The 21838-nt window shown below is 37.0% G+C and overlaps 5 protein-coding genes and 2 non-coding genes across 8 annotated transcripts; 2 read left to right on the forward strand and 5 right to left on the reverse strand.

Annotated features, from left to right (window-relative positions):
- The first annotated feature begins 534 nt into the window (after positions 1–534).
- LOC114744154 (beta-glucuronosyltransferase GlcAT14B-like) lies at positions 535–2997 on the forward strand. The gene is made up of 4 exons (XM_028932342.1): positions 535–1142; positions 1793–1868; positions 1979–2094; positions 2229–2997. Exons 1-4 carry the CDS (start codon positions 587–589, stop codon positions 2741–2743), a joined length of 1263 nt encoding a protein of 420 aa, XP_028788175.1. The 5' UTR covers positions 535–586; the 3' UTR covers positions 2744–2997.
- A 2351-nt stretch (positions 2998–5348) lies between these two features.
- LOC114744148 (pentatricopeptide repeat-containing protein At2g22410, mitochondrial-like) lies at positions 5349–7077 on the reverse strand. Its single transcript, XM_028932335.1, has 2 exons — positions 6812–7077; positions 5349–6610 (listed from the first exon to the last, which is right to left on the reverse strand). The coding sequence occupies exons 1-2, from the start codon at positions 7060–7062 to the stop codon at positions 5476–5478; spliced, it is 1386 nt and encodes a 461-aa protein (XP_028788168.1). The 5' UTR covers positions 7063–7077; the 3' UTR covers positions 5349–5475.
- A 778-nt stretch (positions 7078–7855) lies between these two features.
- Positions 7856–9943, reverse strand: LOC114744150 (2-alkenal reductase (NADP(+)-dependent)-like). Of its 2 annotated transcripts, none has more exons than XM_028932337.1 (6): positions 9767–9943; positions 9492–9727; positions 9199–9376; positions 8745–8911; positions 8524–8606; positions 7856–8344 (listed from the first exon to the last, which is right to left on the reverse strand). In XM_028932337.1, exons 2-6 carry the CDS (start codon positions 9723–9725, stop codon positions 7966–7968), a joined length of 1041 nt encoding a protein of 346 aa, XP_028788170.1. In that variant the 5' UTR covers positions 9726–9727; positions 9767–9943; the 3' UTR covers positions 7856–7965. The 2 variants fall into 2 exon arrangements, with proteins under 2 accessions (XP_028788170.1, XP_028788169.1); XM_028932336.1 differs by having other exon boundaries at positions 9492–9730.
- A 1239-nt stretch (positions 9944–11182) lies between these two features.
- On the reverse strand, positions 11183–11255 carry TRNAR-CCU (transfer RNA arginine (anticodon CCU)). The gene has a single exon. It is a non-coding gene; the product is annotated as a tRNA-Arg (tRNA).
- A 131-nt stretch (positions 11256–11386) lies between these two features.
- Positions 11387–15630, reverse strand: LOC114744151 (heme oxygenase 1, chloroplastic). Its single transcript, XM_028932338.1, has 4 exons — positions 14743–15630; positions 13136–13359; positions 12271–12378; positions 11387–11601 (listed from the first exon to the last, which is right to left on the reverse strand). Exons 1-4 carry the CDS (start codon positions 15197–15199, stop codon positions 11509–11511), a joined length of 882 nt encoding a protein of 293 aa, XP_028788171.1. The 5' UTR covers positions 15200–15630; the 3' UTR covers positions 11387–11508.
- A 1748-nt stretch (positions 15631–17378) lies between these two features.
- Positions 17379–17460, forward strand: TRNAS-GCU (transfer RNA serine (anticodon GCU)). The gene has a single exon. It is a non-coding gene; the product is annotated as a tRNA-Ser (tRNA).
- A 938-nt stretch (positions 17461–18398) lies between these two features.
- LOC114744152 (SPX domain-containing protein 1-like) lies at positions 18399–21124 on the reverse strand. The gene is made up of 3 exons (XM_028932340.1): positions 20742–21124; positions 20070–20196; positions 18399–19149 (listed from the first exon to the last, which is right to left on the reverse strand). The coding sequence occupies exons 1-3, from the start codon at positions 21051–21053 to the stop codon at positions 18707–18709; spliced, it is 882 nt and encodes a 293-aa protein (XP_028788173.1). The 5' UTR covers positions 21054–21124; the 3' UTR covers positions 18399–18706.
- Between the last annotated feature and the right edge of the window lie 714 nt (positions 21125–21838).

Below are 21838 nucleotides of genomic sequence, written 5' to 3' on the forward strand. Positions count from 1 at the left end.
AACCACAATTAAGTAAAAGAGGGAAAAAGGATATTAAAGAATATGATTATGGTGTTTTAAGAAAAATGTATCATATTTCTTATAATTAACTAACTTACCTAACTTTTTTAATCTAATCAAATTAGTTAAATAGATCTTATATTAAAAACAAAAAGTGTCTCAGTATAGGAAAAGTATCTCAACATAAGATTTACCCTCTAGTACAAAATAAATTTTATTTTAAACACCAGAGGTCAGGTCACGGAGGAACCACTAATAAGAACGTGACCATGCTGGGAAAGGCGCGTGTAAGGCGAAGTCCTCGTCCTTCTTGTGAGGAGTCTTCTTCTTCTTCTTCTCTTCTTTAAGACTTTAACTGATAATAACATTTTTTAAAATAAAAATGAGACGGTGAGAAAGTGCTCTTTTATTATCACATTCTTTACCTTTCCACTACGAATTAACCATAATCATCGTTCCTCACAGATTCTTTCCAGTCTCCTCCACTTTGCATCAGTTACCCCACTTTCCTCCACCACCATTGTCTTCCCCCCACATTTCATCTTCAACCTCATTCTCACTCGCACACACCCTCCTTCCTTCTTTCATGGATCCCAACAAGCAGCCACAGAAGAAGAAGTGCTTTCTCTCACTTGCTTTCTCTCTCCTCCTCTCCACTTTCCTCATCTTCCTCTCCGTCTCCGTCTCCTCCAATCTCTCCTCTCGCTTCAATCCTGCTGCTCAACGCGTTGTTGCCCATGAAACGCCTCGTTTCGTTGAATCCAAGCTTCGCGTCTCCCCTACGTCCTCTGACCCTGTTCCCAGAATCGCTTACTTGATTTCTGGATCAATGGGAGATGGTCACAGTCTCAGGAGGACCCTCAAGGCTCTTTACCATCCGAGAAACCAGTACGCGGTGCATTTGGACCTCGAGGCCTCGGAAAAGGAGAGATTGGAGTTAGCTAGATTTGTGAGAGACGAGCCTATGTTCGTGAGATTCCGTAATGTGAGGATGATTGTCAAGGCTAATTTGGTTACGTACAGAGGTCCCACGATGGTCACTAATACGCTTCACGCGGCGGCTATTTTGCTCCGGAAAGGTGGAGACTGGGATTGGTTCATTAATCTGAGCGCCTCCGATTATCCGTTGGTCACTCAGGACGGTACGAATTGCCCTGTAAAATTTTTCTTTCGTCAATTGTTGCTCTGCCTCATATTTGTTCGTTGGTGTGCAAGCTTTGTGCTTTTGTTTTTTGGGAAACTGATTCAATTCCAATGGACTTCTTTTTCTAAATTGAGCATGAGAACAATTAGTTCTGGTATTTATCGAATCTTGTGCTTCTGAATTTAATGCTTCTTTCTGTTTTGGCTTGAATCAGCGAGAATCCTGAACTCGCTGTTTCTTAATTAATATATTTTCCCAACAGTTGCCTTATTATTTATTATTTGATTACCTAAATGCATTAAAGATTCACGGTATAGTTGTCGGCGCATGGCTATCTCTGTCTCTCATGGAAGCTTTGATGGTTCGTTAATTCTTATTTGACTTTGTTGCTACTTGTTTGGTATGGTAAGAACGAGTTTTAACACTGTGGAAATTCATTTTTAGAATGTTTATATACACCTTACTATAATTATGTTGTGTATATTTTAAATGATATTGATTGATGATGATAATATTTTTATATACACGCCACACTTAAATTTTTAATAGCCTAAGAAATTGAAGGGAAAAAAATCCACGTACTGAGGTTGAACTTTTAAGGATCATTCACTTACTCTGTCAATCTGAATTGCTTCTTTTGTATGACAGATCTGCTACATACACTCTCAACTACACCGAGGCATCTTAACTTCATTGAGCACACCAGTGACATTGGCTGGAAAGAGTACGTTTATAATTCTTTTGAAATTTTGTTCGCCATGCTATTTATTTAAAATAAAAAAAATCCAAATGACCTGATCTTATTTACCTGTTACTTTTTACTATTTTCAACAGGCATCAGAGGGCGAGGCCTATTATTATCGACCCGGGTCTTTATAGCGCTCATAAATCTGATGTGTTTTGGGTGACGCAGAAAAGAAGTGTACCCACAGCTTACAAGCTGTTTACAGGTGAGAAATTAAACCGGCTTACGCAGAGTACTTCACTAAATTCAATAACTTGTACTGGAGAGAACAATAAAGAAATGACAGTATTGTAGATCCTGATCATAAATCCAAGGACTCAGCTTCATAATTTTGCTCAGGTTCTGCCTGGATGATGCTGTCTCGTCCATTTGTTGAATACTGTTCGTGGGGTTGGGATAACTTGCCCAGGATAGTGTTGATGTATTATGCCAACTTCCTATCATCACCGGAAGGATATTTCCACACAGTCATATGCAATGCTGAGGAGTTTCGTAACACAACTGTGAATCATGATCTCCATTTCATATCATGGGACAATCCTCCAAAGCAACATCCACATTTCCTTACAGTTCATGACTACCAGAGAATGGTGAACAGCCATGCTCCTTTTGCAAGAAAATTTGGCAGGAACGATCCAGTCCTGGATAAGATTGATTCTGAGCTCTTGGGCAGGAAGGCAGATGGGTATGTGCCTGGTGGGTGGTTGAGACAGACAAATTCAAACTTCACCAATCCAAAGTATGATGTGAGAAATACCACTGATCTTAGGCCTGGTCCTGGGGCTGAAAGGCTAAAACAGCTTATTAATGGTTTGTTATCAGCAAAGGACTTAAAGGCAAAACAGTGTCCATGAAAGTACAGCTGGGTTCAGTACCCATTTTCATTGCTCAGCAGCCAACTGCCAAATTGCTTGCTCTGGGCTCATCACATAGCAAGGATGATGCACCACAACAGAAGAATGAAATGAATGCTTCTTTGAAAATACGCTTTACCCGTGGCCTACTTTACACACACAAATTTGATATACAACCCCTAGTTTGGAGTTAATAATATGTATCAGATGCTTCTTATTACCAGTAATTAATGGAATTGTTGTGCTCTTTAGAATGTCTTGATAGCAAATATGAAAGAAGAGAGTTCAATTTTTTTTTTTTAAATTATTGTCTTGCTAACTCAGCAAGAGGATATGATTTGGTACTCCGTCGAATGCCTTTTTCGCCACGGGAGAACTCAATTACTCCCTCCGTTCCTTATTATAAGAGACGAATAACCGAATTACGTTGATCAAAAAAATAGTTAAAATTAGTTAAGAACAATTAATGTGTAAAAAGTATAATTTTTTTTTCTAAAAATGCCCTCATTGATAAGGAGAGAGAACATGAGAGAGAACAATGGTAAATTATTAAAAGAAAGAGAAGTGGGAAGTAGAGAGAGTGTGAGTTGGAGACAATAAATATGGGTAAAATAGGAAATTAACACAAAAAAGTAGAGACAACTTTTAAGTGTCTCTTATATATAAGAACATGCCATAAGCATCAAATGTCTCTTATAATAAGGAACGGAGGGAGTATAACATAATTTCGCCATTACACCTCGGATCAAGAACAATAGCCGCGGACCAGAAAAAATTTGTGCTTTTTTTGTCGTCCTCTTGGGGTTAAAAGTACATACTTAGAGTGATACATCATGCTCTGACATTATTTATTAAATACTCTTCCACTCCTCCTGAATATAAGATCCTTATACTAAATATAAGATCTTTATACACGTTAGTATAATGGTCTTATATTTAGGACCAAAGGAGTAAAATTTATCTACAAAATATATTAAATAGTGAAACTCCGTGCATTTTTTTTTGGGGGTAAAAAAAAACTCAGTGCATATTGTTTTGACAATATATATGAAATACATCTAATTAAATCATCACAGGGAAGTCATTTTCAGTTTTATTCCAAACTTGTCTTTTTACAAGCTTTATTTTTATAGAAGCTCATTCCCAAGATGAATTATTTTATCAATGAAATGACTGAACTTTTATTTATTTAGCTATTTATTTTCTAAGCAAGCAGTGCCTATATTACATGCTCAATTTTTATCTTATCCTATCAACATGCTTTTTTCCCCCTAAAATATAGGTAGGAGTGTTCACGGGACGGATCGGGACCGGGACCGGGACAGGCCCGTCCCGGTTCCGTCCCGATGAACAGTAACGGGACAGAAAATCTGTCCCGTGTCCCGGCCCGTCCCGGGGTTGTCCCGGTCCCGGTCGGGACAGGACCGGGACGTCCCGAAATAATTTTTTTATTTTTTTTATTTTTTTTTTAAAAAATCTAATTTTTTTAATTATATTTTTTGAGCTTAAATCTTATAAAAACATCTTTTTTATTTGTTTGGGCACTCTTAAACAAAAGCTCAAATATTACATATAATAGTTATTAAAACTCTAAACAAAAGCTTTTAACACAATAAAAACTTGCTAAAAATTCTAATAATCAATAATCTCAAATCATTAACAAATATAAAAACTCTAAATAAATATATCCATAGTTCCATACAATAGTCTCAAATCTTAAAAAAATATGAAAAAAATAATATTATATAAAAAATTAAAAAAATTAATTTTTTTTTTTAAAAAAAGGAACCGGGACGAGACGACCCCGTCCCGTGTCCCGTCCCGTCCCGGTCCCTTTTTTGTCCCGTCCCGTCCCAATATGACCGGGACCGGAATGGGTCGACCGGGACGGGCCGGTCTTGAACACTCCTAAATATAGGTATCCTTCTATCGAAGACCATCCTATTCTAAGCACTGTCCAGTACTAAATATGAATACCTCTCTCAGTAGGAATTCGAACATTGATTTACCATATGATGAGAAACTAAACTCTTCTGTTAAACCCAACTCCTTAACTTTATATTGGATCCCATCCCGTGGATTGATAAGAAAAATGCTTTAACCCAAGACAAAAAGAAAACAAACAATAACATACGAGGCCTTCGCCCGCCTTTTCCATTTTTTTAAATGTTTTTAACGATAAACGCGAACAGAAAAATGTGATCAGCAAATAACAGTTTTTAAATGTCCTTACCATTGCACTTCGCACTATTGCCCTCGTGTAATGTACAGGTAATAGATTAAATGATGAATTAATAGGGGTACGGAGGGAAAAAGTAAAATAGACTTAATTTAAAAAATTAAACTGACTTTACTTTAACATATTTTCAAGTAAAAATCACAAAATAAAAAAATTACAAATAAAAAAATTACAAATAAAGACCCATTATAATATTAGTATGGGTTTTGATAACAACTTATAAGCAAATGACAACAATTTTTGTGAATAGGTCTTTGTATGTAATTTTTTAATTTCTAATTTTTTTTTACGATTTTTCCTATTTTTAACACTTTCAAGAAATATTACCAAAATCAAAATTAAATAAATACTATCATATCTTCAAAAACAAGATCAGGTTTCCCTTCCCATGCATCGAAATTTTCCTAAAAATCGATTTTTTTTCCTTCCCCTCGTTTTTTTTGGGGCCGGGGGCTGATGGCGTTCTACTCCCTCCCTGGAAAGCTTATTCCCATTAGATATCCTCCAAATTCACCATCCTGAGAAAAGAATCAAGCAATTTACATATTTCTTGTGCCTGTGGATGCGATTGATCACCGGCAAGAAATTCTTCAACTACATTATTCACTTCTATTATGCTACAACCAGGTTTCTTTTTCATTCCTGCTTCTGATATCTTACTCCTTACCTTGTTAGCCTCCATATCCCACCCAGCTTCCTTGTATATGTTATATGAAAGAACATGAGTCCCACTATCAGCTGCACCCATATCAGTAAGCTTTTTCCAGACTCTGTTTCCAATATCTACGTTCTTGTGAATTCTGCATGCATTTAGAAGAGCACCCCACACGTTGACATCTCCACCGGCAAGTCCACCCATCTTCTCTTCAATAAAATTCTCTGCTTCTTCCACCATGCCTGCTCTGGACAAAAGGTCAATGGCGCATGCATAGTGCTCTACCTTGGGTTTAATCCCATAAACACTGCTCATTTCTTCAAACAACTGAAGGCCTTCTTCAACCTTTTTTGCATGTGTACAGGCAGTGAGAACAGCAACAAAAGTAGTCTCAGAAGGCTTTGTCCCATTTATAACCATTTGATGAAACAATTCTAAAGATTTCCTTGCATCGCCACTCAGAGCAACCCCAGAGATCATAGCATTCCATGCTCCAGTATCTTTGTATGGCATGGCCTCAAAAACAGATAAAGCTGATTCAATACATCCACATTTTGAATACATATCCACTAAAGCTGTGGCCAGTATAGGATTGGACTCCAAATTGAATCGCTTGGCATAAGAATGAACCCACAATCCTTGCATGAGTGCACCAAGATGAGCACATGCAGTGAGTACAGTTACAAGGATTGACTCATTTGGCTTGGTGCCTGTGTTCTGCATTTCTGAGAACAAAGCAAGCACTTCCTTAAAGTTACTCACTCGAGAGTATGCTGCCATCATTGCACTCCACGATATGACATTTCTTTCAGGCATTTCATCAAACAGCTCTCTAGCGCTTTGTACATCCCCCGTCTTGCCATAACCATCGATCATCGCGGTCCATAAGACTACATCTTTCCTCGGAATTTTATCAAACAACAATCTTGCAGTTTCCACTTCACGAGTGTTGGAGTAAAATTCAATGAATGCACTGACAACAAAAGGATCATCACAATAACCAAATTTAACAACATGGGCAAGCACTAAACAACCGGTTGCTTTTGAACAACGATCTAAAGCAACACAGGCCTTAATCAAAGCTGGAAAAGTATAATTATTGACAGGAACACCATTTTCCAACATCTCTAAGTAACATAATATAGCGGGTATGGGTGCATTTGCCTGAACGTACCCTCTGATCATGGAATTGTGCATGAAAGTGTTGCGGTGTTCCAGATTCGCGAAAATGGAGGAAGCGTAAGATAAAAGCAAGCCATCATCGGATGTCGCCGCGGCGGAGAGAAGCGGCGCGATGGCATAGGGATTATGCGCGAAGTGGCATCTGAGAATATGGGCATGAGTCTGCTTCAGTTCCTTCAAGTTCTTGCATTTTTGCGCCACAGCCGTCAGAAATCCTCCGTTCTTAACAGTCTTTTGAATCATATGTGAACCAGCGTAGCATTTACAACCAAGCAATTCGTGTCCTAAATTTGTTGAGCTCTCTCTCTATTATGGGGATTTTGATTTTGCTATCCTTCTCATTCGCATGACACCCCACAGAGACTTTACATATACATACACATTCATGTGCACGTGTGCGTATTAATATATATCAGATAGTCATCTTCGCTAGCTAATATCAACGAGAAATTTATATTTTATTTGCGGCATATCCTCCACCAACAGAAGAAAAGACTAATCTCATTTAGATATGGAAGTTACTAGAATTTTTTCAAAATCCAACATCTGACTACATGTTGAAAGGATGCGTAAGTTGATTTATATTTTATATTAATATATGGATTATTTATTTTATTTTATTTTATTTTATGTTCACAATTTTTATCAAATAAATTACACCAATGTCATTTTTACCTTTAATTATACACAATTTGAAACCCATTGATTCAACTGACACTAAACATCTTTTTTAATCTTCACTTAGATTACATGTTATTGGTTTGCATTGTTTAGGGCTAATTATGTTTTTAAAGAAAATATTACCACCGGTTTTTAATATAAGAATTCGTTTGACTTTTATTTTGATCCTAAATATAAAACCCTAATTCACTTTGTCTCTCATATTTATCTATTTTTTTTAAGATAGTCATTGTAATAATGTTAATTCTAACCAATACGCTTAATTAGCAATGATATTTTAAAAAAAACAATATATATTTATTATAAATAACTAATTTAACTAATTTTTTTTAATATACTCAAATTACTCAACCACTTAAACTAGAGCAAATATATAAAGTTTTATTCATAAAGATGCAGGTGAGTTTCATGTCACGTTATCCTGTAACCTCTCTCTCATCATAATCTCACTCGTTATTCTCTCCATCACTGTTCTGCAACTTTAACAATTTTCTTTCCAATGTTATCTCCATGGAAGAGTCCGATGAAAGCAGAAGGGATGGTGTCAAGCCCAGATGAAATGTCTTCAAGATTCTGCAATTTCCCACTACGAAGGTGGTCAGATGTGCAAGAGACAAAATCTGGAAAAATGTTTAAGAAATCAGCGGCCAGAAATCCTCTGATGTTAAGTCTCTTGTAAACAACGTTGAGCATGTCTGGTGCAGCTCGCTTCCCTGGATCAGTATACTCAGACATCACCCCACACACAGCCACTCTTCCAAATGCATTCATGTTGTCCACTGCTGCCTCCAACATGTCTCCTCCAACGTTGTCAAAATATATGTCTATCCCTTCTGGAAAGTACCTGTAATTGAAATTTATCGCGTTTTGTCAACAACTTATCCAAGGATCTTGTTGCTGATAAAGTACAATGATATCATGCACGACTCATGTAACCGACCCCACCTAATAGAAGAACATTGTCATCATTGTTGTCGTTGTTGTCTACTAGACAAATGTAAGAATCCACACATCGTGTATTACCTTTTGAGAGCAGATTTTAAGTCTGTTTCTTCTCTGTAGTTGAATGCATCGTCAAGTCCCAGCTTGTGCTTCAGTAATTCCACCTGAAACCGATTACTCCCAGATTAGTCTTCTAAGCTAAAATGGGCAAGCTACTTTACAAAACAGTAATTCATGGCTATGACTCAAAAAAGGCCTGAGCTTTTGGGAACAAGATGGCCCTGTCAGATCAAAAAGATAACCTTTTTCTGGCTTCCTGCACAACCAACCACATAGCAACCAAAAAGCTTTGCATATTGTGCTGCCAAACTTCCTACAGATCCAGAAGCAGCGGATACAAATACTTTTTCCCCTTTTTTGGGTTTGCACAATTCAAAGAACCCAGCATAAGCTGATAATCCATTGAACCCTGTCAAGGATATTAACAAGAAACAAAATTCCCCACCAATTCAGATTGCTTCACGACAATCAGTATACATATGTCAGTACAATTTCATGCAGCTGAGGGATTCCGGAGAAGTTGTCTACTCATTTCATATTTTTTAAGGGAGAAAGTCCCACTATTGAGTATTGACCCAAAAGAAGACTGAATATACTATTGTTTTCTGACAGACGATATAGAATTGGGTAAGATTCTTTATGCTGTAAAGTTATGAATTATGTTATGCAAATAAATGATGGGTGGAAAATAGATGCCTAGAATTCCAAGATGGTAAGTGAGTGGGAATTCAGAGTGGTCCAGTTTGTTAATAATGCTCGCTTCTTTAACCAAGCTGTACTCGGCCCACGTGAACACTCCCACAACAACATCGTCCTTCTGAAACCTAGGACTCCCAGAAGCCACCACTTTCCCAATAGCAACACCATCAATTGCCTGCATATCCCAGTGCCGTCATTCCAAGTCATAGCTGTGAATTTGATCTTGAAACATAAATAGTTCAGGAGCGAGTGTGTGTGCGTGTGTGTGAGAGAGAAAGAGAGAGAGAGACCTGATTAGGGGTGATGGGGGCTGCGAAGTATATGGCTTTCTGAGAGGAGCTATGGCTCTTCATGCGATTAATCTGGTAGGGATCGATGGAGATATAGAGATTCTTAACGATGACATCGTCAGAACCAGGCACCAGTGAAAGGGATAAGTTCTCAGTTTTGAGCTCAAAGTGAGACTCTTTCGGTGTATCCTCTATGTGATTCTTTATCACTGCCACCTTGTTGCTCACTTCCATTTCTTCTTCTTCTCCTTCGTTTTTTTTTTTTTTGACCGGATCTTCTTCTCCTTCGTTGCGCTCTATCACGGCGGTCACTGACTCATTTATATCCACGAAACGGAACGCAGAGACAAAATGGAATCCTCTTACAATCGCAACATCTCGCTTTCCTAGATTCCTTTGTACAAAAGCTGGATGTTCACAGCCAATGTTCTGTGGATCGGGCGGCGCGTTGTCCTCCTTGGCGGGGGAGCAACTGGGTTCAATCCCATGCAGGAGTGTGTACGCGTAACCCTTGTAACCACAAAATAAATAAAAAAAGCTAGATGTTCACATAATTAATTCAGTAAATTGATATCTATTTATGCATTTGGTTAGTCCTTTTTTCATCTGAAGACACCAATTAATCTAATTTAATTCAATTAAAAAGAATTCCGTTTATTAACCACAAATATATAATTTACCCAAACTGTTTTGTAGGCAAATAATAACTATTCTTTTTGTAAATAAAAGTTTAGATGTATTGAATTTTAAAATTTAAAATAAAGACATGCATTCAGGTTTAAAGAATAATAATAGCTAGGACTACAATTATTAGAAGGACTATCTTGAAAAAAAATACATAAATATGAGAGACAAAGTGGATGGGGGTCTTATATTTAAAATCAAAATAAAAAACAAACAGAGTCTTATATTAAAAACCGGAAGTAGTACTTACTAACAATGTCGTCACATCGTAACTATTTAATTATAAAGTACTGCAATAGTTGTTTCTAAAAATGTTTGATAATGCGTTTTTTTTTTTTTGAAAAAATAACAATCAATATACTGATATCCTATGACCTAACAACTATAGAATACTGTCAATTAAAAAGATTAAATGTACTAAACCTAGCCGAGCTACCATAATGCAATCCCTTTATTTATGTTGCCGATGTATAAGATAAAGACATCAAGTCAAAGAAAAATTAATTAGCATCCACCCATGTTTTTTAATGCAAAAGGAAATAAAATATCGCTTCGCTGAAATTAAGCAGGGCGGCTATTTTGTTCCGTTCTTTAAAGAGCTTTCTCTCCATTCTTAATTAAAAAAAATAGTAGTTAATAGCTCTCAAATTAAAATTATTTCCAACTTTATCATCATAAAATGAGATTATGAAGGAGAGAGAAAAATGTAAAAAGTTACATATAGGCATTAATTATAAAGTTAAAATTGACGATGTACACACAGGACCAAGCAGCAGTTTGTACAATTTTTTTCCCCTACGTCATTTCAGTTTAATTTCCTCCCGGCACCAAAGCGGCGCTGTAAAATTGAAGCATGATGAGAATTAATATTAGAAATTTAACCCAGGATTTTGATTAAAAGAGTCCAGATGTTTTTTATCATGATCCCAATTCCCAAGGCTTTCGAATAAGAAGGGCTCAACCATCCGATGGCAGGACTGGCAGGACAGACAAAAATTTTCAGAAATCGCGCCAGGTAGGGGTCGAACCTACGACTTTCTGCTTAGGAAACAGACGCTCTATCCACTGAGCTACAGGCGCCAGTTAGTCAGTTATCTTTCATCAAATCATAACGTATATGTGACCACCCGCAGGCCCTCCCCCTACAGCAACGATCGAACCGGAGTCATCCAACCAAAGGTTGCGTGGGCCTCGGATTAACACGAGCAATGTTACGAGTTGATAACATGGAAATGTGGAATTGAAGACGGAATGATCATACATTTCACACTGTTGTTGGCTTACGCCATTGGTTAAACATGATTAAGTGGATAATGACTGAGCAATAATTACATCATGATAATATTAAACGCAGAATCTCCCCCGAGAATTTGAATGACTTCTCTGTTTCTTCCAGGCAATGATTCTTCTCCTCCCGAGTCCATCCCTGACAAAAACCACCAACCAACACATTCTCAGAATTCCATCTTCAATCACCAACTATGAATCATGTAAAAGGTTTTCGAGACATTCTTATTCTTTGATGGGATTTCTTATATAAGCAAGTTTCATGTAAAAGAATCTCAACTTGAGAAAAAACTTAGGCCTTGTTTGGTTTCTTGTTTTGAAAACAATTTTTTGTTTTTAAAAACAGAAAAACAAAAAAAACTTGTTTGGTAATTTCTTTTTAGTTGATTGTTTTAAAAAAAACAAAAAAACAATAATATGTTTTTTAAAATTGAAAAACCAAAACAACTTTTACATGTTTTCTTGTTTTTGTTTTTATGTTTTTTATTTTTTTATTTTGAGAAATTGGAGAAATCTTCTTTTTTTCCTCTACTACCTACTACTTATCACTACAAGTGATAACTACCACCTATCAAAGTGTAAATTTTTATATTTTTTTTCAAATGTGATTTTTTAAAAATTATTTTCCAAACAAAGTTTTTTGCTTTTTGTTTTTGGTTTTCAAAACTTGTTCTTAAAAACAATTTTATAAAATTGTTTTGAGAATAAGAAAACAAAGAACAAAAACAAACAGGCCCTTAATTATTTTAAATTTTTTTCCCCCGAGAAATGGAGCCCGGGATCAAAGGAAAAGGTATGAGAAACTTACTTCAGCAACTTTATTCAACTTGTCTCTCACATTCTGCAGTAGCTGGGAAAGATCACCATCCCATTTATAGAACTCCAATTCCTTGTTGTTGAGTATCTTCTCAGCCACCTAGAGAGACAAATTTGAGAGTTAAGATGACATTCAGCATAAAATAAATCAAGCAAAAGCACTTCTAGGCTTTACCTCCACTGGAGGAAATGATTATAAAATATCTGTAACTGAATCAAGCCTCCTTTCTGGAAACCACATACATACCCACACAAAAGTGGCGGGCAACCACACTTGAACAAATAGCTGGTTCATTATTTCTCTCGCTATAACTTTAGATATTGCAAATTCTGATTAAAAAATTAGACACAAAAAGTTGCATTCCAATGAAGAATTATAGTGATTAGACGCCATAAAGATGCCTCCACAAGATAAAGTTTACGATGCAAAGAAAATATGAAGGCAGGAACAGAACTTATAGGCCGTGCCCAAGTGAGGTGATACGACCACGCTTTGGGCAGTTCAGGCATCTGACAGACTAGAAATGTGTCACATATTCCATTTAACAGGAAGAAAATGGGGGCATTCCAACTACTTTGAAAACCTTAACTCCTTCAGTTATCTTAAATTTTTTGCATAGCCAATGATCAACAATAGTAATGATGCAGAAATTGGAGATGACAGAGAAGGGCCATTTCTAGAGATAATGATAATGGTAACTCCCCCAGCACCTTAACTGATGCACCATATGATTCATGCACAAACATTGGCAAGACTGAAACTTCAAATCTGATGTGCTGGTGAATTGATATCATCCAGGGTGGGTATGAGTTATTGACATAAATTGAAGAGAGATTGCATGAATTTGATTGATTACCTTCCTACCAATCATTCGACCACCTGCTGTATGGGCAAAGTAGATGTTGTAAAAGTGACAAATGAAGGCCTGGGGATCATTCTCTGATAACTCCTTAAGATACTGTGCATAGGTTAGACCAGGGGTGGAAGGTTCAGGAATGGTATGCCCTTGTTCACGGAACCACTGCAAATCCTTTTCTAAACTAGCAGACCTTTCCAATCCTGTATTTCTGAATTCAGCATCTGCAGAAGGAGCAGTGAAACTTCAACAGACTAAAAATCAACGTAAAAGAAAAAAGACATACAACAAGGGGCAGCAATTCATAAGTTATACACGTGCTAAAGAACCTAGATCAACCACTGCACACCCACAAACCCTCAGGAGGGCGAGATTGACATCGAAACAAACAAGAAGTCCTTGACATCAAGAAAATCAAATATGAATGATAATAATCTTCACTGCATCTGCATGTGCTTTAAATGCAAGTGTAAATTCACCATTATCATAGTAGAAAGGCTATATATCACAGGTCTCCCACAGCTGCCCAAAACAAAAGCAATTAGGAACGGAAAGTAAAACCCTTTGTCCCTGGAACACCAGCTTTGAACCGTTTCTACATAAAGAAAAACAAGCCAGGCTTCGATGCAGTGTTGTGTGTATAAGCTAATTTTAGAGACATATGACAGGTAGAAACACTTTCTACAACAATCAACGAGGCAAGAATACTGTTACCCTATACACGATGATGGAGTTTATCTCAGAAGAAAAGACAATTATAATAAAATTAATTTTTGAGGGGGGCGGGAAAGAAGGAAAACTATTTCAGGCAAACTAATGAAGATTCCAGGAAAACTATTTCGGACCAACTAATGAAGATTGCATTATTCTTGGTGATATTCCACGCTCATTAGAAGTAACGCAAGACATATACGAGGACCACAAATATCTCCCATGTAAGGAATACTCATTTTGGCATAGGGTTCGAACTATGCATCATACTCCCATTATAGTTTTTACATGATTAAGAACACATTAAAAAACACCAAAATAAACATTTAACCCCGGTAAAAGCCTTGTAAGGATTTTGAATTTTCCAGCAGAGGAAATCCGAGAAGCAATGTTTCTCATTGGATGAATAATCCAATATAGATAACCACAATAATCACTTGAGTGGCTAATTTTTCTCTTTCAGTAGATTTTGCAAGCCGGATTTCTGGGTTCAACTTCTCCTAAATGACACTATATATTTCCACATCATTCAAAAGCGGTAAAAACAGTATATAGAACCCTTTTAGAACTCTGATATCTCCCATCATTATTTTGATGAAACCCCGCATAAAATTCCAAAGCCCTCAAAGCACAAACGACAGAAAATGAAACAGAACTTGAAATTAACTATATCTGTCTCACGTTAATAAGCGGTCAAAATGAAGATGAGTGACAACCAATCGGATGGACAACTATACGTCAGCCAGAGCCAGGATCAGCAAACTTACAGCCAACCCTAGGGAACCACCTTTCATTCACACAAATGAAGATCAACTCAATCAAGTACGAATCAGAACAGCGCAAAATATCATTAACCATTCAAAGACAAAGAAAATTAACTCAGGGCAGGAACTCACAATAAGGATAAGCAGCATCTTCAATTATCTTCTCCAGCGTATCATAAACCAATTTGCTATCCACTAGAAACCGCAAATATCCATCAATTGTGAGTTCCCACTTGGTCACGCGTTGTTCCTCGGGTTCCTTGACTTCCTTCTCACCCTCCTTCGCCTGCTCTTTGGTATGCAACTTCATGGCCACAAACCTCATCTCCTCCACAAACCCCTTCGACTCACCCGGATAACGTTTCTTGGGTTTCTCAGCCGTTGTTGCAGAAACAACAGCCTTCCTGGGCACCTTCGAAGTCCCATTTGGAGCCCGAATTTGCAAAGATAACCTTTTGGACAAGAAAAAGGTGCCAAATTTTGGATTGCCGATGAAACTGGGTACAATGGAAGGATATTGACGAGATGCTCTGATACGGAGCTCGCTAAAACGGGATTTAAATTGAGAAGCTGGAGCGAGAGAAGCCATAGGAGTGCACTAAGTCGAATTCAGTCTGAGACTAAAAAGGCGGTGAGAGCAAACCAAGTCTCGATTAAAGCAATCTTAAAGAAGAAGCAACAGAAAATTCACCAGAATAATAACCGAGTTGATATAGTAAACTTCCGGTCAAATATGTATATAAAAAGACGGTATCAATATCCTGGTCGAGTGGATGAAATGAATCTCTGCAACAAAGTAGGGGACTGAGTCCGTGAAAGCATCAGGTTCAAGCGGTACACCAATAACAAGCAGCAATCACAACAAATAAGTTTATTTGGTATGATAAGGGAAAAATAAGAGATCGTGCTTTTCCTCGTATAGGAGATTCTTGTTCTTTTTTCTGGCTTGTGCTGCTATTATGGAAGGAATGGGGAAGATGTTTCGTGAAATAGCAGGAAAATAAAGGTTAGAAATGTCTATTAGGAAACAACAAGGAATAAAATAAAGCTAATGCTGGATTTCCCTGGTCGACACTGTGCCAAGCAGGACAACCAGATTAAACGACACCGTTCCTGAGGATACCGATTCTAGAATAACAACAGATCATGTGATGGTTATGAAAGCCAGGCAACGCTGCGAATGATTTGCCCGGATTGAGCAGTCTAAAACCGGGCGGTGGGCTGGAAACCGGAACCGGTTTAAGAAAGCGGACGGGCCAAAGTTTCCTCCTTTATTTGCAGATAATTGTGCAGAAAGAGTCTATGGGATTCATTTCCCCTCCTACTTAGTTTTTTTTCCTTAGTTGGGCTTTGCCCTCTCTTGTAACAAAAAAAAAAAAAAAAAAGGCGAAGGACGAGGAGGAAGGGGCACGAATAAGAAGATAAAAAGAGGGAAAGATAAGAAGCAGCCAACAGCCAACAGTAAGTCAAGCAGCAAACTTTAAAAACAAAAAAATCTGAAAAAGGGTCTTAACCTTTTCTTCCCTCCAACAATGACAACAAAAGAGCACAATGTAAAAAGGGTATTGGAGGACGAAGAGAATGAGATGAACTGAAGTGGAAACCCAGTGCCGTGGCCGGTTAAAATTGTGGAAGATTTTGAATCTGGAATAGTCATGGACAAAGCAGCTAGGATGACTTTAAAAGTGACGATCGAGAGAGATTAAAGAAGCCTATGGACAGCATTGAAAACATGCGAAGAAAAAGGAATTGTTTCTAAAGTACATGAAAGATATTTTTTTTCACCTATTTACAAATCATCTTATTAAATTTTTAGTATTTTATCTTTCATTTATTATAGTCTAAATAATTATTTCTTTTAAAACATGTATATAGTAAATAAGTATAAAGCTAAAAAGTTGTTATATTATACTACATCCGGTCTTTAATATAAGACTCTGTTTGACTTTTATTTTGATCTTAAATATAAGACCCCAATCCACTTTGTCTCTTATATTTATACATTTTTTCCAAAGTAGCCCTTCTAGCAATGATAGTTCTAGTCAATACACTTGATTAGTAAGGATATTTTAGGAAAAACAACACCTATTTAGGACAAATAACTAACTCAACTTACTTCCTTAATCTCCTCAAATTAGTCAACTGGCTCTTATAATTAGGACCGGAGGTAGTAGTAAAGAGTTAATGTAGTTTAAAATTTTTCTTAATTTATATAAAACATGCTGAATTTCCCTTATAAATAGAATCAAAGTATTATGTCCTACTTTAACTATTTAACATATCTTCAAGACATGCTCTATTATAAATACTTACTTTTTTTAGTTAAATTCTCATAGGTATAATAATATTTTTTATTTAATTATTATGTTGGACTTTCAGTCTAATCGATTTCATTTGAACAATGATCCGCTAGTTTTTTCAGTTTCATGTTCAGTCAGCTACCTAGAACATTCTGCTTAGGAAAATGTTATCACCAATCAATGATCAAAAATATCAATCATCAGTCAATATATAAATATATGCAACAACGCTTTGATGTCTTTTGCCTTCCATTCGGGGGAAAAAAAGTGATATCCTTCTCAATATAAAATTCTAAAATTATGATTTGCAAGAAAAACAATCTTAAATATTTCATTATATACTTAGAATTTTTCTTAGTTTTGAATTTACATCATTTGAATTTATCCACCGATGGAGATAGAAGCGTGTTTAAAGAAAGAAGCTTCAACAGGTATAGCTATCTGGTTAAGAAACACCCCATCAACAGAGTCGCTTTGGCCGAGTGGTTAAGGCGTGTGCCTGCTAAGTACATGGGGTTTCCCCGCGAGAGTTCGAATCTCTCAGGCGACGTTGATATTTTTGTTCTTGTGCACTTTCCTTTAACCCCATCTTTGCCGATTCTGTCTTTGCTTTCACCGCTTCCCGTTTACGCCACTTTGCGTGTTGAATCCTGTTGCACGTATTCCTTTCCTTTCTAACAATCTTCATTTGTTGCCGTTTACATCAGATCAAACATCAATTATCTGTCTCTTTTTGTCATTTTACATTTCGTTCCGTGATCCCCATGAGTTGCCACCCACATATGGTTCTGGTTCACCAACAGCGCGAGTCAAGTTGAATGTTAGGAACAAACAAGACTCCTTTTGGAAGAATCTTCTTTCTGTGTGTATGGATATAAGCTTTTATTGCAAGGCAAGCACTGACTAGCATGGACCATGATTCTGCAGTGCTGAGTGTTATCATGATCTTGTGAGATAGGTTCGAATATTACGAGGGGAAAACAGAGCCAGTGGCCTCACTCGGCGATCCTGTGTGGATGACTATTTTTTGCATGATGTCTTTGCTGGTCCATCAGTTTTAGGTTGAATCAACCTAAAAATGGAGTTACTTGATGCCATGTGAGTGCAATAACGAGGTTGAGAATTAGCGAATTTGGAAACACGAGGTCTTAGAAATGAATTCTGTCCCATGCAGCAAGCAGTTCACTAAAAATTATCAGAAGTCTTGAAAACAACAAGAGAAAAAAGCACATATCTTCCATCAATTAGTTTCGTAAAGCTTTCGCGATCAGGCTAGGATCTACATGATTAATTGATCATGCCCGCAAAGTAATGTCTTTTCATGTAAATATCTACTAACATCTAATACTATTGACCAATGAAAATTTATAGTAAATTAGTCCAAATGAAAGAGTGGCTTGCCTCACAGTGACCACCATTAATATCTTCGTAGAGTCATCCAAGTCATGAAATGCATCAAAAAACCAAAAAAAAAAAAAAGGCAACCAGAAAGAAAACCTCTAAACCTGTATTAGTAACATTCAAGTAAGAAGCAGCTATAGAATATGGGGTTACAGTACATACTGATATTGAATATATAAGCGTCGGCAAAACGTCAAAACATGGCTAATCCTACAAACTGCAGAGGTTTTATTATCCGGAACCTATATGATTCTATCGATCCAACCAATCCCTTCTTTACATTTAGCATCTTACATCTGTGTTAGTATCTAAGGCATAAGCGTAACAGAGACTTCATTCTCAGGGGAAAACAAGAGGGGGACGGGTGCACTGCCCTCTCAAAGTAACCCAGCAGGTTACTTGGCCGTTTGTTCCAGAACTGGTATTTTCTTCCACTTTTCTTCCAATCCATTCATTTGCAGGGGTGGCAGTGAAAACACGCTAACTGTGGAGCTTCCACTTCTAATCTCCTGCAAAACATGCAATGCTGATATGGTACTCTTCATATAGAGACTCTCCATGTACTCAATCTCCGACATTTCCTTCGGTATCAGCAGACCATTGCTCTTGGTTGTAGCTGAACTTGAAGGATCACACCCTTCTGCTTGTGGATTTCCCTCACCACAGGCTGCTGGTTCATTTGCAGGGAAGAGGCGATCCAGCATTGATTCACATTCCTTTACTAGCTTGTAGAGGAGGTCAGTGGTGAAAAATGGCTGCTGCAATACCTTCTGAATGAATGGCAAGCGAATCAGGGCCCCAGTTCTCTTATCATACTTCTTTAGTATTTTCACTAGTCCTGTAGAAAGGAACATTGATTAATATCTGAAACTGTTGATGAACGAAGTCTAAGTTTACACAAATCCTCAATGTATGCTCAAAAGCATCTACTCTAGGCTGACTAAAGTTTAGCCTGTATAAATCACTTAATCTAAATATAGCTTTTAGCACTATTGAAGTGAGGGAGAAAAAGAAATTGAGCATCGGAGACTAGCTACAAATCTTTTTTAAAAGAAAAAATCATGATCAGCCAGTCCATTAAAAACGGATCATTTTGATTCATAAAGAATGAGGCGCAAGAGGACTTATGGAGAAACATCTCTTGTTCTTTTTACAAGATCCTGATTGGATCCACATGTGCTGGGTAAAAAGAACAAGATTCTCTTCAGCGTCAGCAAAAGACTTAAGAAAGTCATCTGCTATAATTACACCGAGTCTATCAGGATCCGATTTCATTTGTTTTTAAAGCAGTTTCAAAATAGAATCACTCTCAATTGAAAAGAGTCAGACTTCTATTCAAGGGTTATGGCCTTTCAATTGATGGGACCCTTCTATACCTTGTAATAGGAAGTTCTCTAGGTCGTTAATAAAAACACTAACATGGAATTTTTCAGGAGGCAACAAAAGTAGATACAGAAGGCATTATATTCATAGCGCTACCAACAATGTTAATTGACAACTTCACTGAAATTGAGTTGAACAACTGGTCCTTATTTTAACACGCAACAGCTACAAGTTTTTATCAACTTCAAGAAAGACACGAGTATAATTACCCTATAGCGCACAAACACCACAGGTTACAACGTAAATATCTGATTTACTCTGTAATGGAGAGAGAGAAAGAATCCAAATTTCAAACAGTCCACATGATTTGTCCTCATGCTAGATTTTTTTTTTTAAGGGATTATTTAAAAGTAATATATTGAGAGTTTAAAGCACCTGTATAGTTAAGGGCACTGTAGTTTTCCAGCAAGACCATCTCTCCATGGAAATCAACAATTTCTTTCCGAATTTTCAGTAGCTCTTCATTAGAATCCTTTACTTTCGCCACCCTATCTTGTAACTCCTGCATTTTAATTACAATAAACACAAGTAAGAATACTAGTTCTCAGTATAAAGCTGCTTTACTTATCATTAAAGAATATGCTTAAGACTTTCTTTAGAATATATGATGCAAACCAGTGACAATATTTTGGAAATGCGAAAGCCACTAGCATAAGCATCTTGCCTTTCAACTATGCACAAAAACGACAACGTATGGCACTGTGCAGAATTTTTTTTGGGGATCATAACTCATAAGCACTATGAGGAGAGGTGAGCTGTGGTCCGTTAATCAGTTCCCCTTACCAAAGAATTTCTTTTTTTTTTCTGCTTTAATTTTTTGGGAGAAGGAAAAAAAACAGATCTAATTCTAGCGCTGTGGTAAGTTGCGTCTCAGCTTTTTCCTAAGCATATATTCCAAAGCATATCAAGCCACCAAAAAAACACAAAGAAAGAAAGAAAGAAGAAGAAGAACGAAAGAATAACAAAACTCTGAAACATAATCACTCGTGATTTGAAATTAAAATGGGAAATCCATGTTCGGAGTTCGGAATAGAATGATTTTCTCACCTTCAATTTGATAATGTACTCTTCCTCCTTCTCAACGAAGAAGTTATTAAATTTCTCGAGTTCGTTCTCCAACAAGTTCCTGAAGTCGCACTCCTCCTTGGACATGCCATCCTTGTCTCCGCCCTCCTTGGAATCAAAGGCGTCGACTCGCTGGCGTTTAGCGGTCCTGTCGGAGCCGCCGTCGCAGCCAACTTTAGCAGCAGGCTCCAACTGCTTCAACTTCTTCTTGAGCTCCTTGTAGGAGAGGAACTTGTCCCGCCACTCAGGCAGGGTTTTCTCGATCTGGTTGCTAAGACTCTTACCGAATTTCATGCTTCGTAGTGTGAAGAAACACACGATTCCAGCGAACAAACGAATTACAGAGGGTGTAAGTTGAGGAGGAATGTGTGGTTATGTGTGTGTACTAGAGGGAGGGGGGAGGAAAGAGGGAGAGGGAGGGGATGGAGAGGAGGAGGAGAGTGATATAACGGTAAAGGAAGGGAATATTCGGAGGACATTGATTGGAATATCCAAAAAAAGAGTATATTTGGGGTTTTATTCCCTTGCCCTGCTAGCCTCTCATATCACCTGCCAAATTGACTCCCATTCACTCTCAAATTTCAAGATTGATTTTTTTAAAAATGTCAGTTTAAGTGTAATTAAGCTTTAGTTTTTGAAAATAATTGTTTTTCTTAAAATATGATTCATTATTTATATTCACATTAGATAATAGTCTAATCAAAGTTAGGTGAGTTAAGCCGAAAAGTAAGTAAAATTAAGTATTAGTCAGATCTATTGATCTATTTTTATTTAAAAAATGCTTGTCGATATGACAACGATACATAGAGTAAAAGTAAAGCATATTCATCTTTTGCTCTTTTCTTTTCGACTGAGCACTCTTTAAGAGTAAGAGGAATTTCAAGTTTATTAGTGAGAATATTAACCTCTAAGTATATTATATTTGTATGCTTTGCAAGCTACAACATCCTCCTCTCTTAAAAGTGAAATTGAGTTTCTTTTCCATCCAAAAGTGAAATTAAGTTCGCTAACAACAAAAAAAATCAATTCACATGTAGTGAACAAAATAATTTGAAGTTGTTGAGTAATATCTATACACC

Source organism: Neltuma alba, unplaced genomic scaffold (assembly GCF_004799145.2).
Source record: "Neltuma alba isolate B1F8T4 unplaced genomic scaffold, ASM479914v2 tig00004274_pilon, whole genome shotgun sequence".
Lineage (NCBI taxonomy): Eukaryota > Viridiplantae > Streptophyta > Magnoliopsida > Fabales > Fabaceae > Neltuma > Neltuma alba.